Source organism: Symphalangus syndactylus, chromosome 4 (assembly GCF_028878055.3).
Source record: "Symphalangus syndactylus isolate Jambi chromosome 4, NHGRI_mSymSyn1-v2.1_pri, whole genome shotgun sequence".
Taxonomy (NCBI): domain Eukaryota; kingdom Metazoa; phylum Chordata; class Mammalia; order Primates; family Hylobatidae; genus Symphalangus; species Symphalangus syndactylus.
This window is the reverse complement of record NC_072426.2, coordinates 96,730,070-96,747,387: the sequence shown is the minus strand read 5'-3', so window position 1 is coordinate 96,747,387 and position 17,318 is coordinate 96,730,070. Positions and strand designations below refer to the sequence as shown.

At 41.3% G+C, this 17,318-nt stretch overlaps 1 protein-coding gene across 45 annotated transcripts in view; it reads right to left on the bottom strand.

The window, feature by feature from the left end:
- The window catches only part of KCNMA1 (potassium calcium-activated channel subfamily M alpha 1), a 779,318-nt gene that overhangs the window by 35,214 nt on the left and 726,786 nt on the right, over window positions 1-17,318 (bottom strand). For 34 of the 45 annotated variants that reach the window (XM_063637484.1, XM_055275604.2, XM_055275609.2 and 31 more), the window contains 2 exons: window positions 11,517-11,630; window positions 6,554-6,684 (listed from right to left, as the gene is read on the bottom strand). In XM_063637484.1, the coding sequence (XP_063493554.1) occupies window positions 6,554-6,684; window positions 11,517-11,630 (245 nt within the window). Of the gene's footprint in view, window positions 1-6,553; window positions 6,685-10,636; window positions 10,718-11,516; window positions 11,631-17,318 lie in introns of all 45 variants that reach the window. The other 11 variants (XM_055275615.2, XM_055275594.2, XM_055275597.2 and 8 more) reach the window with 1 other exon arrangement.

Sequence of the window (17,318 nt, the reverse complement as noted above, 5' to 3'; positions counted from 1 at the left end):
GGCTGGTAAGGCCAGGACAGTGGGATGAACCAAGGGGAAGGGACATGAATGAAGCAGGCCTGGTGGGATGCAACAGAAAGTAGTGTGGACTGTGGCTAAAGGGAGCAGCTGCTCAGCTCAAGCCAATAGCTGCTTTATGGGAATCTGGGACTCTGCCTTCTGACTCTAATTTAAAGAAGGCAGGAACCCAGATTTTATATAAAATCTTATTTTAAAATATTGGCAACAAATTCAATTTAAAAATAAAAACTTGATAAATGCAGAAGTTGTCTGTGGGGTGGATGTAGACTGCAATGTGACATTTCGAGACTTCTATACAGATCTTTTATTAGAAACAAGATATCAAGCCAAGTACTATGCCAATATATTGTGCTATTTCTTCTTCTAAAATGAGTGCATGAGGATGGGGTGTTGGACAAAAAAAATAATCAAGGGTTGCACTTCAAGAATCAACTCAGTGACAGGCTCTCTGTCCTAGCCAGCGTATCCATAAACAGCGGCATTAGGAGGATGCTGGTGGCTTTCAGAAGAAGGTGGATCCTCTCGCCAAGTCTGAAGTGTCTCATCCTAGACTTAGAACTTGGCGGGATGTGGTCTATTCTACTCAGAATACTCAGTGTGGCCAGTGGCCTTGCCTTCTTGATTGCTCTCCTGTCTACCACATTCCAACCACAATGGCCTCCAACTGCTTCCTCCAACAAACCAAATCCAGCTTGTCACCACTGTGCAGCTTTTGCCTTTGCAGTGTTTTCTCCTTCTGTTTTTTTCAGTGTCAGGTTCAATATTGCCTCCTAGGATAATTTTACTCTGACCACTGAGGGTAAAACAGGTCTCCACACGTATTCAAGCTATTTCATGTTCTTCAAATCAATTATCCTTATGTGACACTAATTCATTTATTCACTTACCTATTTACTCTTAACCCACTAGAATGAAAGTTTAAATAACAAGAGGGCAAGGTCTTCATCTTTTTTTTTTTTACTTATTATTATTATTATTATACTTTAAGTTTTAGGGAACACGTGCACAATGTGCAGGTTTGTTACATATGTATCCATGTGCCATGTTGTTTTGCTGCACCCATTAACTCGTCATTTAGCATTAGGTATATCTCCTAATGCTGTCCCTCCCCCCTCCCCCCACCCCACAACAGTCACCGGTGTGTGATGTTCCCCTTCCTGTGTCCGTGTGTTCTCATTGTTCAATTCCCACCTATGAGTGAGAACATGCGGTGTTTGGTGTTTTGTCCTTGTGATAGTTAGTACTGAGAATGATGGTTTCCAGTTTCATCCATGTCCCTACAAAGGACATGAAGTCATCATTTTTATGGCTGCATAGTATTCCATGGTGTATATGTGCCACATTTTATTAATCCAGTCTATCGTTGTTGGACATTTGGGTTGGTTCCAAGTCTTTGCTATTGTGAATAGTGCCACAATAAACATACGTGTGCATGTGTCTTTATAGCAGCATGAATTATAGTCCTTTGGGTATATACCCAGTAATGGGATGGCTGGGTCAAATGGTATTTCTAATTCTAGATCCATGAGGAATCACCACACTGACTTCCACAATGGTTGAACTAGTTTACAGTCCCACCAACAGTGTAAAAGTGTTCCTATTTCTCCACATCCTCTCCAGCACCTGTTGTTTCCTGACTTTTTAATGATCGCCATTCTAACTGGTGTGAGATGGTATCTCATTGTGGTTTTGATTTGCATTTCTCTGATGGCCAGTGATGATGAGAATTTTTTCATGTGTTTTTTGGCTGCATACATGTCTTCTTTTGAGAAGTGTCTGTTCATGTCCTTCGCCCACTTTTTGATGGGGTTGTTTGTTTTTTTCTTGTAAATTTGTTTGAGTTCATTGTAGATTCTGGATATTAGCCCTTTGTCAGATGAGTAGGTTGTGAAAATTTTCTCCCATTTTGTAGGTTGCCTGTTCACTCTGATGGTAGTTTCTTTTGCTGTGCAGAAGCTCTTTAGTTTAATTAGATCCCATTTGTCAATTTTGGCTTTTGTTGCCATTGCTTTTGGTGTTTTAGACATGAAGTCCTTTCCCATGCCTATGTCCTGAATGGTATTGCCTAGGTTTTCTTCTAGGGTTTTTATGGTTTTAGGTCTAACATGTAAGTCTTTAATCCATCTTGAATTCATTTTTGTATAAGGTGTAAGGAAGGGATCCAGTTTCAGCTTTCTACATATGGCTAGCCAGTTTTCCCAGCACCATTTATTAAATAGGGAATCCTTTTCCCATTGCTTGTTTTTGTCAGGTTTGTCAAAGATCAGATAGTTGTAGATATGTGACATCATTTCTGAGGGCTCTGTTCTGTTCCATTGATCTCTATCTCTGTATTGGTACCAGTACCATGCTGTTTTGGTTACTGTAGCCTTGTAGTATACAACTGAATCCCCAGCATGGGGAATCATGCCTGGTGTCCAGTAAGTGCCCAATAAATGTATTGATTAAAGACACTAGCAACAATAAATACATACAGAGCTTGTCAAGTGCTAAGCACTGCTCTAATCGCTTTACAACCTTTACTCATTTACTCATCTCTGCAACCCTGTGACATAGGTACTATTATTATCTTCATTTTAAAGATGAGAAAACTGAGGCACAGAGAGGTTAAGGTTAGGCAGCCAGTAAACAGCAGTTCTGAAATCCAGATCTAAGCCATCTGGCTCTTGAGTCCATGTCCAGTATTCACTTTTCAGGGTCCAAGTAGAGCTTAAATTGGGGCTGGGGTTGGGCGAAAGTGGTAGCTGGATGAAAAAGAAATCTGAATACTCATATGTGAGTCTCACCCCTAAAAACAGAGAGGATTCCTTTCATCTGGTGCGACTGTGTGCATCAAGATGGTATCATTCTGAAAAATACATTTCTAAGTTGTGATCTTCTTAGAGACATATATCCAAAAACCTAATTATTCCCTCTTATCCTGCGTTTCTGCTGTTGATTTGTGAGATGAAGCCACAGGGCCATGTCTGTAACATCCTGATCTGTTCTAGGGATGCCTGTGATGAATCAAAATATTATTCTTTTAACAAATGAAGCAGTAAGCAGCAGGAGTTGGGTTATGAAGGACAATATTCAGAGAATCTTTAGACACATGATTAAATGACAATTTGGGGAGGAGCGCTAGAAAAAGGAGACTGTCGACATCTGAAGAGATTTGTGTGTGGATGTTGTGATGTTGCTTATGAGTGAATGCCTGCAGTGAAAGTTTACCTGTGTCTCTTGCTGTTTGGAGGAGTCTCACTTTCTCAATTTATATTCCTGACAGCCCTTTTTCTTCCTTCTAGTTCCTGCCTTGGCACTTGACTAATCTGCTTTTTCATACATTAGGGTTGGGGTAGAATGCAAAGAAATCATAGGTAACATTTTATCAAAACATCTGGATCCAACTGGATTCTACTCAAGACCTCATTATGAAGCTTGTTCTTCCTAGACAATGAAAACAAGACCTGGAATAATTTGATAGGCATTTTGATTAATGATTTGAAAAGTTACCATCAATGACTTACTTAAATATGTCTTGCTTCAACACTTAAACCAAGAATATTCACATTATTGTCCAAAAGATTCAGTAGTGTAGCTAAAGTGCCTCGCACAGTTCTGGGCACTTAGTAAATGATGCTCCTGATGATAAATACAATGACAGTTACCAGATTCCTGACACCCTTTTATCCTAGGCTAGAATGCAGAAGACATGCTGCTCCCATACTATTGCATCCAAACATGCCTTAGTCACACTATCCCAAACATTTTTGTTTGCATTTCAAAGGAGATGGGAGATGGCTTGTTTAAAAATTTCTAATCAATTCACTTTAAATTCTCATTTGAATTTCCAAGAACTGACTACCTACTGATGATATAGATGCTTGTGCAACTCAAATCCAGATGGGCCCCCACCTCCACCCTGTGGCTACCATATGCCCCTTTGGCTGTGTTGAGAAGAAGTTCTCTGGTGCTCAAACTGATTTTATTCCTTGGAAACAGGGCTGGTTTCATGGGTGTTCAGCCTATGTAGTTGCACAGGGCCATAGTCAGACGCGTCTCTGTTGTTTTATTATTTTATTTTATTTATTTTATTTTATTTTATTTTATTTTATTTTATTTTATTTATTTATTTTTTGAGACAGGGTCTCACTCTGTCACCCAGGCTGGAGTACAGTGGCGCTTTATCATCTCATAGCAACCTCCACCTCCCAGGCTCAAGCGATTCTCATGCCTCAGCCTCCCACGTAGCTGGGATTACAGGTGCGCACCACTACACCCAGCTAATTTTTTTATATTTTTAGTAGAGACAGGGTTTCGCCATGTTGCCCAGGCTGGTCTCAAACTCCTGGGCTCAAGTGATCTGCCCACCTCGGCCTTCTAAAGTGCTGGGATTACAAGCGTTAGCCACCGCGCCCAGCCCCAAGTCTCATTTGTTTTAATACTCTGCTGTCACCATTTTGAAATTCTTAGCAATTCATGAAAAGTGACCTTGCAAATTATATAGCCCATCCTGCTAGAAACATACTGAATATCTGATATGTAGAAACATAAACAATTTTATAAATTTGGAATTTTAAAAATGTTATGATTATTTTGTAGTTCTGAAAAAAAAAATTCTACTGTAAATACTTTAACCAGCTCTTAGAACAGTTTTCTGAAATCTCTGTAATTAGGATCAGAACTAAAATAAAAATTTCTAATGAGATGAATTACCAAAATCCACTTGAAACTGGATTTGCAGAATATGAGGCCTATGACCGAGAATATGGTCTTCTTAGGAACACATCTTGAGGCTTCTATCATTCCTTCTGGCTTGCTCAAGGAGTTTGCCCAAACTGAGCCCAACATCACTAGCAGCTAGAAAGGTTAGCCTTGGTATCATCAGGCCATAAGAAAGATCATGAGCCCCAGGAAACCAAGGGAGCCCTTTTCCAAGGACCATTTTATCTCCTTGTTGGCTTGGAAAGTCATGGCATGGCATGAAGCCCAGTCAACCTTAATTCAGATGAATGTCATTTCACAATCATTTTTAAATCCAAAATCCTGATTTTTAACTAAGATATGCTTGCAGTTGGACAATGTTCAGGCATACAGAATAACCCAAATTAGTCTTAAAAAGTTTTATGTTTTTTCTTTCCTCAAATAGAGGTCCTTCTGGGATTAGCATTATTTAATGAATAGATGAGACCAGTGCATAATTAGCATATCAGTTGTTTAGCACATTCAGGAGAATAACCTTCAGCACTTTAAGAAATATACGTGTGTAAAAACTCTGAGTTCTGTTTATGGTTTTAATGTGTTCAGAAAAGCTCTTTATCATGGATTCTCCAAAGGTCAGTTTTTGTTCAGCCTATGTCTGCATTTTCACAAATTGAGAATTTGAGAACTCCAAAATAAAGAAGCTTTTCTATATAATAAATAAAGATGCTCAGTGGGAAGACTTCATAATACCCAGGTTATGACTCATTCTAAATGCCTACTTTTGCCTTTTGCAGTGAAAGATGGCTCCGTTATGTTGGGACCCATTTTTTAATCGTTATTTGTTTTTTGGTTGCAAAAGTGAAAAAACAAATGCCTGATTGCTAGATGCACATCAAGTTATAAAAGAAACCAAAGATGTGTTTGATCCCTCGGCCAGCCCACTCTCCTGTATCTGCTACTAACTCCTCCCTGCAGCAGATACCCAGCCAGGCCTTGCCTCCATGACTGGTTCTCTCCCAAGGATTTCAGTCTCAGTGACAGGCCTGGCAGTTACCTTTGACCCACTGTCCTCTCCACCTTCTGCTCATGTTCAATCTTTTCCCAAGTCCTATTAATTGTACTGCCCAATACCGCTGAGCTCCATCCACCTCCCTCGATCCCGACACCAGCTCTATCCTAGTCCAAGCCATGACAGCCTCTTACTCAGACCCCCTGCCACCATCTTGTACCTCTGAATCATCCTCCCTAAAACAGCCAAGGCAATCCTCTTAAAGCATGAACCTGATTATGTCACTCTCCAACTAAAATCCTTCAGTGCCTCTTCATTATTCTTAAGAAAAAGTCCAAAACCATGAAAATGGGTTTCAAGGTCCTGCAGGTCTAACCTTGGCCATCCTCCTGCACCCTTGTTTCATCACAGTCCAGCCTCACAGGGTTTCTTTGCATTCTTTGAGAGCCTCAGGTCCCCCCCATCACCAGGTTTTGCATTTGCTTTCTTTCTTCTTCAGAGAATGCTCTTCCCCCAAGATCTCCCTTCTTTATGGCTCAAATTTTAGCATAAAATGTACAACTTCCTTGGGGAATTTTTCTGGGATCCCCAAAACCAGGTCAGGCCCTCACCTATATTTCCTCCTAGCCTGCTTTGCCTTCCTTGCACTTGAGGAATTTATAATCAAACATTTACTTGTGTGATGGTTTTATAATGTAGGTCTCCCCTTCTAGGGTGTGAGCTTCTAGGAGTCTTGCTCTCCACTGTGGCCCCAGTGCAGCCCAGAGCCTCAAAGGTTGGAGGTGCTCTATTGGCACATCCTCCACCCTTGAGTGAGGAGGAGGGAACAGGATAACTCACCGCACTCATGAGCGAGTCCAGGACACTGACGGCAAACGCTGTCCCGCAGGCAAAGGGCTGCGTGAGGTACAGTTCTGTATCGGGGTCATCATCATCGTCTTGGTCCAAAAACTGAACATTAGTATCGTTCACTAGAAAAAGCATAAAATAAGAATTAGCTCTGAAGACCACACACAGGCAGTGAAGCCAGAGGGAGACCAGGCTACTGGTTTAGAAACACTGAAGTCATTGAGAAGGAAACAAAAGCATGGAATAAGCTGTAGATGGATCTTCGGGTAAGGGGGGCAGTGGGACTCAATGGACTGTTCCTGTGTCACTGTTTAAGTGTCTGAGACCTGGAGAGCAATGAGTTCAAGCAGGCTTGCTCCATGGCAGGCCGCTGGAGGACCAACAGACTGTGCTGCCAGTCCTTTGGCATAGCTTTAGGATCATGACCTAAAAACACTTCCCAGTGTTTTTTGGTAACCAAGTCCTTTGAGAGATGGACATATTTCAATGATGAGCAGCCATGCTGGGATAGTCATTTTAGCCACAATGAAAAGAAAGCAGCTTATTGGGATTAAAGAGCGCTGGAAGGGGAGCACAGCAAAGGCAGATAGCAAGGAATTCACCCGCAGGCATAACCCGCAGCCTACCCACTGGGATTGGCCTGGGTTGTTCCCCGGGTCCCAGGCCCTAAATCCAGGTCCACACCCAATAAGCCCTGTTTAATACTCAGGAAACTCCAGGTGGGACGGATGACTGTCTGTCTCCTGCTGCTTGCTGACAAGGACTTGCTCTGAATTTTGAGTTGCATGGGGACGCCCACGTTCTCCCTTTCCCCTCCTAAACAGCTCAATCTTTTATGTGCTTGCATTCAAGCAGATGCAGCATTGGATGCTGTATTTCATTTCCATCTGAGGATTCCTCAAGGACTCCTCCTTCAAGTACGTGCAGACTGATTAGTTGTGTCACTCAGATGTCTTTAACTTATTAAAGATTAAATGACAAATTAATTTCCATTCCTATCTTGGCTTTGGAAATTATCAGTTTTGCAGAGCAAGTAATAGGGGAAAAGTCGGTGAGGGGATGGAAGAAGGGGGCACTCACAATTTCTAAAATAATTATTTTAGAGAACAGATGAGGTTTCCTTTCCCTGATTCCTTTCTAAATGTATCAACAGCTAATTCTCTTTTCTAGAGTTATTGTTTTAATTTTTTAAGCAACTTTCTTGATAACTCTTTTTAAAAAAAAAAACAACTTTTGTTTATTGTATGAAGCAGAATAAATGATACTAGCATGAAAGGCTAGGCATGGAATTAGTATTTTTCAATGACACCATCTTGTTTCCCTAGAGAAAGATTCTAATGGGGAAAATCTTTGCTCTGTTCTTCCAAAATTGGTCACATTTGGGTCCCCATTGTTTCAGCAGCAATTGAATTGCAGGCTAGTGGTCTAAGTCCAAAATCCAGGCTCTGACAACTGGGCTTCAGTCCAGCCTGTGCTGCCAACTTCCTTGGGCAAAGCATTTCATCATTCTACACCTTAGTTTCTGTCTCTGTAAAATTGAGGAGTTATAGCAGCTCTCTCATGAGGCTGTCAGGAGGCTCATACGAATGGGATTGTGCCCAGTAAGCCTGGCCCAGCATCTGGATCATGCCATGACTTGATAAATACCAGCTGCTGTCATGATCTCCCTTCCGACATTAAATACCTGTCCACCCATTACAGCATGAAAATGCCCAGCTTCCCTCTGCCTCTCTTGGAAACACTGAAGGTCTTGCCCAGGGGTCTTTCAAGAGGTAGCTTTTCATCACCTCCCTTCACTTGTCCAAAGGGATGTTGGAGGCCACCATTTAGTCTTTCTGATTTGTGAATCATAAAATGTAAACTGGAGACCACATATGGAAGAATGTGGTTTTAGTTACTTGTAATAGCCACCAATGGTGTGTGTGGCAATGCTCCGAAAAGCACAGCATCTGTTACCTCTTATCAGGAAGACAGGGAAGGGTTGGTACCAGATATGGAGGTGAAGTGACTCCAAGTAGGGGGAAGGGACTCCAAATTGTCAGTGAGCTAGACATCTGGGGCAATGGGAAAAGCACTCCAAGAGACTAGCCAGGGTCCAGTGAATACCCTGTATATCGTTCTGAAATACCGAGTCTCAGAAGGAGAGCAAGCAGTGCTACTCAAGGCCTGTTCCACAGAACAGTAATTATGTGGGTGATAAGAGGTACCCACATAATCACCCCAAAGCATATGTGGTCAAATACAATTGGAATAGTCAGGCGAAACAGCTTTAACATAGTCCTTTCTTGTGAGACTCTGAGGAGCCTTTGCCATGCTAACGTCAGTTGAGAGTCCCCAAGTAGATGAAGAGTGGAATGTGCTACACAGCTTTGAAAGCTTGTGTGGCCTTGGTGCCCTCTGTGTCTCTTAAAATTCATTATACTGGCCTGGCATAATGCAGAACACATCTCAGAACACGTAGATAAATAAGAAGTATTTGTGGGGGATGTGGGAGGTGAAGTGGTCTGAGGAGGGCAGTATAGCAGCTAAAGAAATAGGTTTCAAGGCAGAAGACAAGGGGGGGTGTGAGCACCTGAAAGATTCTCTGAACACAAGGAAGAAATCTGGTGTGGGACAAAGGCTTCAGGAGAGTCAATGATGCTAATCAAATACCAGAATTGTTGCCTTAGGTTTGGGGCACCAAGCTTTTCCTTTTCTCGTCTACTAATGACAAATTAAGATATCCTAGTTAGTCAGCGGCATGTGAATTCCAATTAGAAAATGAAATTCCTGGCAGTGAGGATTCTGAAATGTTGCTGTAGGTTTGTGAGATGGAGATGTTTGGATTAATTTTCCAACCAGAGGGGTGGACCACATGAGCCCTGGGTCTTTTGTGGCCCTCCAGTTCTGAGGAGAGCAATCCAGAAACCTAGGGCTTTTAAACAACTACACTAAACATGAAAAAGATACCCTTCCTACAGCTGGAAAGAGAAAATAGTGTGATACTCCCTGATCTGAGTGAATTTGTCCTGATAAATAGCTATACCTACAATAATGCACTGCTGAGTGGTGGACAATCTATTCCTTAGTTTCTAGACACCTCACAAGCAAGATTACTGTGTTGAAAGCCTGCTCTCTTATTCTGAAATATATTTTTGGGCCAAGAAAATGGAGTGTTCATTTCATTTGTGAGTCATGTGAAGGCAGGTGCTCCCACCTCTGTATCCACCCCTCTGCTGAGCAGCACTTTTGCTGTCTCTATTTAGAAGATCAATCCCCAGTTCTGAGACCTGCTGCTGATGGGTGCCCTTCATGGGGTTATTAACCAAGTCACGGGGAAGTGGGGAAGAACCTAACAAATGCAGTCATGACCGGAGGCCTTTATCTTCCACCTGAGTCCATTGTGAATCTCCCAGAGAGGATTCTGGGCTGGGATTGGGGGCCAGAGTGCAGTGTTGCATCTGGGTGGCTGCTAACCTTATCCTCTGCACCCTTCTTGAAATCTGCCTTTAGTAAAAAAGGTTCCCTAGGGGCCGGGTGTTTTTATGGTTTCAGAACCAGGGCTTCTGAGAAATGCCCTGGTGGGGGGGAGGGGGGGGAAAGGGCAAATAAAGTCAGAATAAAGAAAAATAAACAGCTGGAGGGAAGGCGCCATCTTAGGTTTCTTATCTTAAAATTTTGATATTCTCCTTTGACTTCCTCTGAGAGCTGTAAAGACATGTCATTCAAACTGACAGTGTGTTGGAAGAGGAGTAGAAGGGAGAAGGCAGGAGAGCAGGGTGACAAAAAAAAAGTGGGGAAAAAAGGCTCAGGCCAGAGAAAATGAATTAGAGCAAAGATGCTTTGGAAACAACTGCCAGGTCAGATGAGTGTGATCAAAGGTTTACTGATGCTGTGTGGGGAAAAAATCATTAAGAAAGGCCAGAACAAGACAGTTGATTCCAACCAGAGCCACAAATAAAGCACATTCAAAGCAGTGCCATGGGGTAGCCTTTCTGTTACAGCCGGTGAAATAAAAACAAGCTGATGATAGTTGGAAACACCAACAACAGAACAAAAGGAAATACTGATGTGAAGGAAAACAGTGCTTCTTACCCAGTTCAGTTATCATTAGAATGTGCGTCCCACTGTTTTTTTCCTGATTGACTGATACCAAAGGCAACTTGCCCGGTTTAGCTAATTGGATACAGCATTTAAGGGTTGGGGAAAGGGAGTGGAGGAAAGTACAGAAAAAGAAGACAGTGAGGGAATAACAGAGGAAACATTCTCAAGTAAAGGGACCCCGGACCACAGGTAGTTTGCATTTGTCTTGGGGGAAGAGGCCACTCTACAGTTTTGCACACTCCACTAATGGTAACAGGGAGTGCCATGGCCAGGTTAGAAGTTAGATTCTATTGTCCAACCAACATGGCCCTCAAAACCCCATCATTTTGGGGGCCAGGATGGCATTTGTTGAAAATGGCTTTTGGCTGAGATATTCAACTACGATACATTAAATGTAGAGTTATTACACATTAGCCCAGGGCTTTTACCTTGTTCCTAAAATAGGTTTGGCTTAGATCTGAGACTTTGTATATCAGTGGAGGGCTCAGATTTTAGGAGCTGTCCAATCAGAATGCTCATAAGAGGTTCTTAGAGTAAAAATCACCAGAAAGAATCCATGAACTAAGCCTTTCCTCCTTTCCTCTCCATTCCCAATTGAATGCCCCAATCGCAAATCCATCATCTCATGCTCCTTTGAAAACAGTGACCAGCATGAAGGAAACTGTCTATTCATCTCAGAAGAAAGATAGATCAGTTTTCCCTTCCGGTAATCTGCCATATTTCTACCCATACCTTCCTCCCAGCCCCCTCAAAACAAACCCCATAGCAGCTACAAAGTTGAAAGGGCTAAGAAACAAACCAACCTCCTCATATCCTGTATGGTTTGAAAGAGAGAACAAAAACTCCCCCCAAAGCTGACATTGACCCTTACCTAGTTCAGTGATGATGGGGATGTTGACCCCAGTTGTGATGGATGGTTGACGTAACATCCCGTGCACTGGGCTGTTATCTGGAGAGGATCTATCCATTCCTGGAGGTGTGAACCCTAGTGGGAAGGAAACAGAGGAGGAAGAGAAATCAGAGAAGTAGAAAATTTGGAAATAATCAGAGTACACTCTATACACACGACCCCAAAAATGTAGCTTATGCATTATTCACAGGTCAACAATTAGTATTCCCAGGATAAACTCTGATGATTAATTCCTTAGAAGGACACGGTAGGAAACCATTATAAATAATCGTAACTCACTTCATAGTTCCCTAAAAAGTCCAGACTCCATACCAATTATTTATTCTGCTCATAGATTTTGGCTCCCATCTCTTTCCAGGGACACAGGAGAATTATCCCCTGTGCCCCCTTGAAGTTAGGTATGGCCATGTGACACATGAAATGCTCTGGCCCATGAAAAGTGAACAGAGCAGTGCATATCACTGCTGGTTCAGGTATTGGACAGCCATCTCTCTCTTCCCAGGCCATGGCAACTGTGAGGATACAGGTTACTATGGAGATGAAGGCTAGACAGCAGCCCTGGACAGTTACCCAGACCCACAAAGCATTCTGAGTGAATGAAGAATAAAGCTGTGTTGCTTTAAGCCGCTGAGATTTGTTTGTTTGTTTGTTTGTTGTTGTTGTTACCACAACATAACCTAACCTGGCCTGTTACCGTAAACCAATCAATTGCTTATCTTCTTGCTGGTGAGTGACTTAGGCCTCAGTTTTCACAGAGTTCTGGCCAATGGGAGGTGTCAGGAAATCTTCCTGGGGCTTTCAGGAAGTGTTTCCTTGCTCTTAAAAAGAAACACATATGAAGAGATTCTCTTTTAATTTACTAAGCACTGTTTTATGTGCCTGTAGTGCCAGGAACTGAGGCACCAGCTGAGGGCATAACTAACTTAGTGATATTGGCTCAAGTGAATGACAGGAAGAGCTGTCCTGGAGTTCCTGGGGCAGGCAGCCTGGAGCCATCCCACCTCAGGATTTCTCCCTACGTGAGATTGTATACACATAAACACACACACACACACAAATGTATTTATACATATACATACACACAATATAATAAGATGTACACATTTTTTCTTTATGTTTAAGCTAAATGGAGAAGGAGTTTACTTGCATCTAAATCCTCCTGACTAATGTATATGCCACCTGCTTATGGCTGATCCCTTGAACTTCCCAGTGTGCCCAACACAGACCACATAAGGTATATGTGGACACAGGAAAATTGGAAAGCAGCCTGCTTGGTCTCTGATTTTGCAGTTTGGGCTTCTTTGGGTCTCAGTTCCAAGCCAAGTACATACCTGGAAGAGGTTGGAACAACTGTAACTTTCAGTTTAGTGAGAGTGAGAAATATCCTGGCTAGGCAGAATGGCTGCCTCATTAAGGTTTTGCATGGACACATATCAGTATTAGAAACCTATTTACCTCCTACATTCATCTGGTGAAAATTAATTTTTCTAACGAAGCATACGGCAGCTCCACACAAGTGGCAAGACCCAATGCAATTACATTTAGATGACAGGCAAGCATTCACATTCACTTCGGTTTCTCATTTTTGCCCTCAGCGGAATGCTACATGGGCTTATCAATGAATTAGGGACTTTTAGGAACAAAGTCACTTGCTAAATTTCCAAGGACAAAACTCCAAATAGATTATTATGTGACCAGATCCCTGACTCACTTTCCAGCAATGTGACAAGATTGTGTTGAGTCTGGCATTTTGGCTAGGTGTGAGTCAGGAATGAAATACGGGAGCTCAATAATTGCCTGTTGTTTTGGAGGTGCATAATGCATAAAATGCCAGAGAAATATAAAAGGGTTTTCTTACTTTCTGCTCTCCTGTGTATACATTTCTTATCACTGAGTGCCATACTTTCAAAAAGAAAAACAAAGTTTTACTTCATATCCATTCCCTGACTGCACTTAAATTGATTCTTTACATTAATATACTATGAAAAGGGTAAGTCATTTTGATTGACATTGTAGCGTCCATCTTTTCAAACTTTGGAATATATGTTTTTCAGCCAACCACATAACCAAAAACATGCATTTTTAAATGCTAGCTGTTTTCTTCCTCTAGGATGGTGAAAGGGAAAACTAAACTGTTTTCATCAGAAGTTTCATTCAAAAGCATGAAAAACTGGAAGTGACAGCTGTGCAGATTCAGTGGATGTGACGTTTTTGAATTTCTTCAACTTGACAAGTAAACACCTTAAATCGGTAATGCTATATGCATAATACATGGCCTGTATTTTGACATCCATCATCAAATGCTGACTTGAGAAAATACGGGTTTGTACGTCAAGGAATAGCACCCATAAAGCAGGGAGAAATGCAGGTCACACGGTATTAGGAAAACTGTATTTCATTACAGAACTCGCAACAAGCCATGGCATCCTTTTATTTTATCTTATTTAAAGATTCCATTTTCAGCTGTGAAAAGACTCAATTCCTTTGCATGAAACCTTCATTTAGAAATGACATGCTTGCTTCATAGGCTTCTTTCATTTTGCTTTCATATTCCATTTTCCCCTTCAGTCACCAGGCCTGGTTTCATTAGCATCTGCAACTGACAAACTATGGTGGGTGTCCAAAGACATCTCTCTGTTGAAGGCCCAACTCTCCCCCATGCATGACTCCCAAAAAAAGTGTGCTTTTATTGGCAAGAAAACTTCATGCCTCTTTTTGTTTCCCTACTTTTCTAGTCACACATTTTTAAAAGCAAAAGGCAACAATAAAAGCGAAATTGGCTTCCTCTTTTTCCCTGGTGTAGAGTTATGTTAAAGGTGAACATAATTTATTAGCATTGTTTCTTTCTTACGGGTTCTGATATGGGAAAATTATGGTCAGAAATGGCAGGACTGCCCCAGATTCCTTAAATGGCTTTGGAGAGAAGAGAAATTCAAGCACCTTCCATAAAGGGATGAGGCAATCTGGCCTTTGATGCCATAGCATGGTGTCCACCCCATTCCTCATAGCTGCATTTGATAAAGGGGCAAGTCTAAACTGTGGCCCAGTCTCTGACCGTCTTGTTCCCCTTCCCATTATTGCTTGCAGCCATGGCTGTATCATGGGTAGCACCTGAAGTCTCTCTACATTAAACAATGCCCTAGTTCTGCATGTGAAAACACTGGCACATGGAATATATTCCAGAGATCTACAGCTAGAGAACAGTGAAACTGGGAAACACTCCCTTCATTAGTTAAACTAACACTTGGGAAGTTAATTTTAGAAACAACCACTTATTTTGCCAGAAAAGATGACTAAGAATATCACCATTAGAGACGTGGAATGAGAAGTCCTCAATCAGGAAAAGACTGAAGTTTAAATCATCCACAGCCGAAGCTATCACCAGATGGGCTCCTGATTCTTTAGCTATGTCCCCATAGCACTTTGTTGATCATGGCCATGGGAGGCAAGTTTTATGCTAAAAATGACTTCCATATGTTTGTTGGCCATTTGCATATAACATCACTAATGATCAGGAAAATGCAAATCAAAACACAATGTGATACCATCTTATTCCTGCAAGAATGGCCATAATAAAAATATCAAGAAACAGTAGATATTGGCATGGATGCGGTGAACAGGGAACACCTCTACACTGCTGGCGGCAATGTAAACTACTACAGCCACTATGGAAAACAGTGTGGAGATTCCTCAAATAACTAAAAGTAGATCTACCATTTTATCCAGCAATCCCACCACTGGGTATCTACCCAGAGGTAAAGAAGTCATTATTCGAAAAAGATACTTGCACACACATGTTTATAGTAGCACAATTCACAATTGCAAAATCGTGGAACCAACCCAAATGCCCATTAATAAATGAGGGGATAAAGAAACTGTGATATATATATATATATATGCATGTGTATATATATCACATCATATATATGTATGTGTATATATATCACATCATATATATGTATATATATATCACATCATATATATATGTATATATATACATATATATATATGAGTGAATACTACACAGCCATACAAAGGAATTAATTAACAGCATTTGCAGTGACCTGGATGAGACTGGAGACTATTATTCTAAGTGACGTAACTCAGGAATGGAAATCCAAACATCATATGTTCTCTCTGGTATGTGGGAGCCATGCTATGGAGATGCAAAGGCATAAGAATGATACAATGGACTTCAGGGACTTAGGGGTTAAGAGTGGGAGGGAGACAAAGGATAAAAGAATACAAACGTGGTGCAGTGTATATGCTTGGGTGAAGGGTGCACCAAAATCTCACAAATCACCACTAAAGAATTTACTCATGCAACCAAATACCACCTGTACCCCAATAACTTATGGAAACAATAAAAATAAAATAAATAACTTCCAAAGACCACCTGACCTCCTTACACTATAAGTTTTCTCCCCACTCCAATCTTCAGTGGCCGGTGTGGCAGGCTTTTGTTATCTATTTTATTCATTCAGCATGAGGCATAAGTACTTGACCAACTTTATCCTATGACAGGTATTCTCATTCTACATACTGTATAAGAACTTTAGGTCAGAGACTGGATTTTCATTTCTTTGAACTTCCCAGGTTATCTACAAAATGCCCAGCACATAGAAAAGAAATAGAATGAAATTGTTAACAGCATGGGCTGTAAAGTCAGGTGTCCTGGATTCAAATTCTGGCACCTCTACTTATAAGCCATGGCACTATAAGCACTGTGCAGACTCTCTCCAAGTCTGCTTCTTCATCGATAAACCAGAAATACCTCCTACAAAGGACAATTGTAAGGATAAAATAAAATAATGTATTTAAAACATTTAGTACAATACCTGGTATGAGGCAAGTGCTCAAAAATGCTGGCTACCAATATTAATATTTTATTAGGTATACAATAAGTATTTGTGGATCACTTCCCCTTCCCTATGGATAAAGAACTGAAAAAGTATTTAGTAGATTCTTAAAAATGATTTTTCACACACAGAAAATCCTAGAATACTAATGAGAAGGTGAGCATTGTGTGTGTGTGTGTGTGTGTATACACAATACTCCTTATGTGATCATAAGGAAAGAAGGACTATGGCTCAGACAAGATATACACAAGTAATGGCTGGAAAAGGGTTCCAGGACACTGTAAACCCAAGTGCATCAGAAATGAGAAAGGCTCAACGGCATTGTTTTTATGAGACTCAAAGCAAAGGCAAGAATGCTCTAGATCTGAACTGGTTAATAATTGAGAATGAAGAAGAGAGAGGAAGGCTGAAATAGAACCCAAAGAAAAAAAAATAGCCAACATTTATTGAGTGCTTACTATGTACTAAATTTTGCTCATGTAATAACTTTGGTTCTCAGAACCATCCTATGTATATACTATTATTTTTCAGAGGAGGAAACTGAAGCACAGAGAAGGTAAGCAACTTGCCCCAGGACATACATCTAGGAATTAGCAGATCTCAGAGCGGAACCCAGGTAAACAAGTCCCAGTGTCTCCTCTAAGCCACCACGTCATATTGCTTCTTATGTGCCAGGCTGGGCTAAGGGTTTTTTCATGGGCCACCTTGGTTATTTCTCTTAACAGTCCCTGTGTGTTTAGGGACTGTTAATATTTGCGTTTTGTAGAAGAGGAAAATAAGATTCAGAGCAGTGGCATAACTGGCTCAAGCATACCCAATTGGTAAGTGTCTCTGGGAGCCGCAGCCAGGCAGTCTGACCTCAGACTCCTGACACCTGCAGGCTGTGCCGCATCCCTGACTTGGG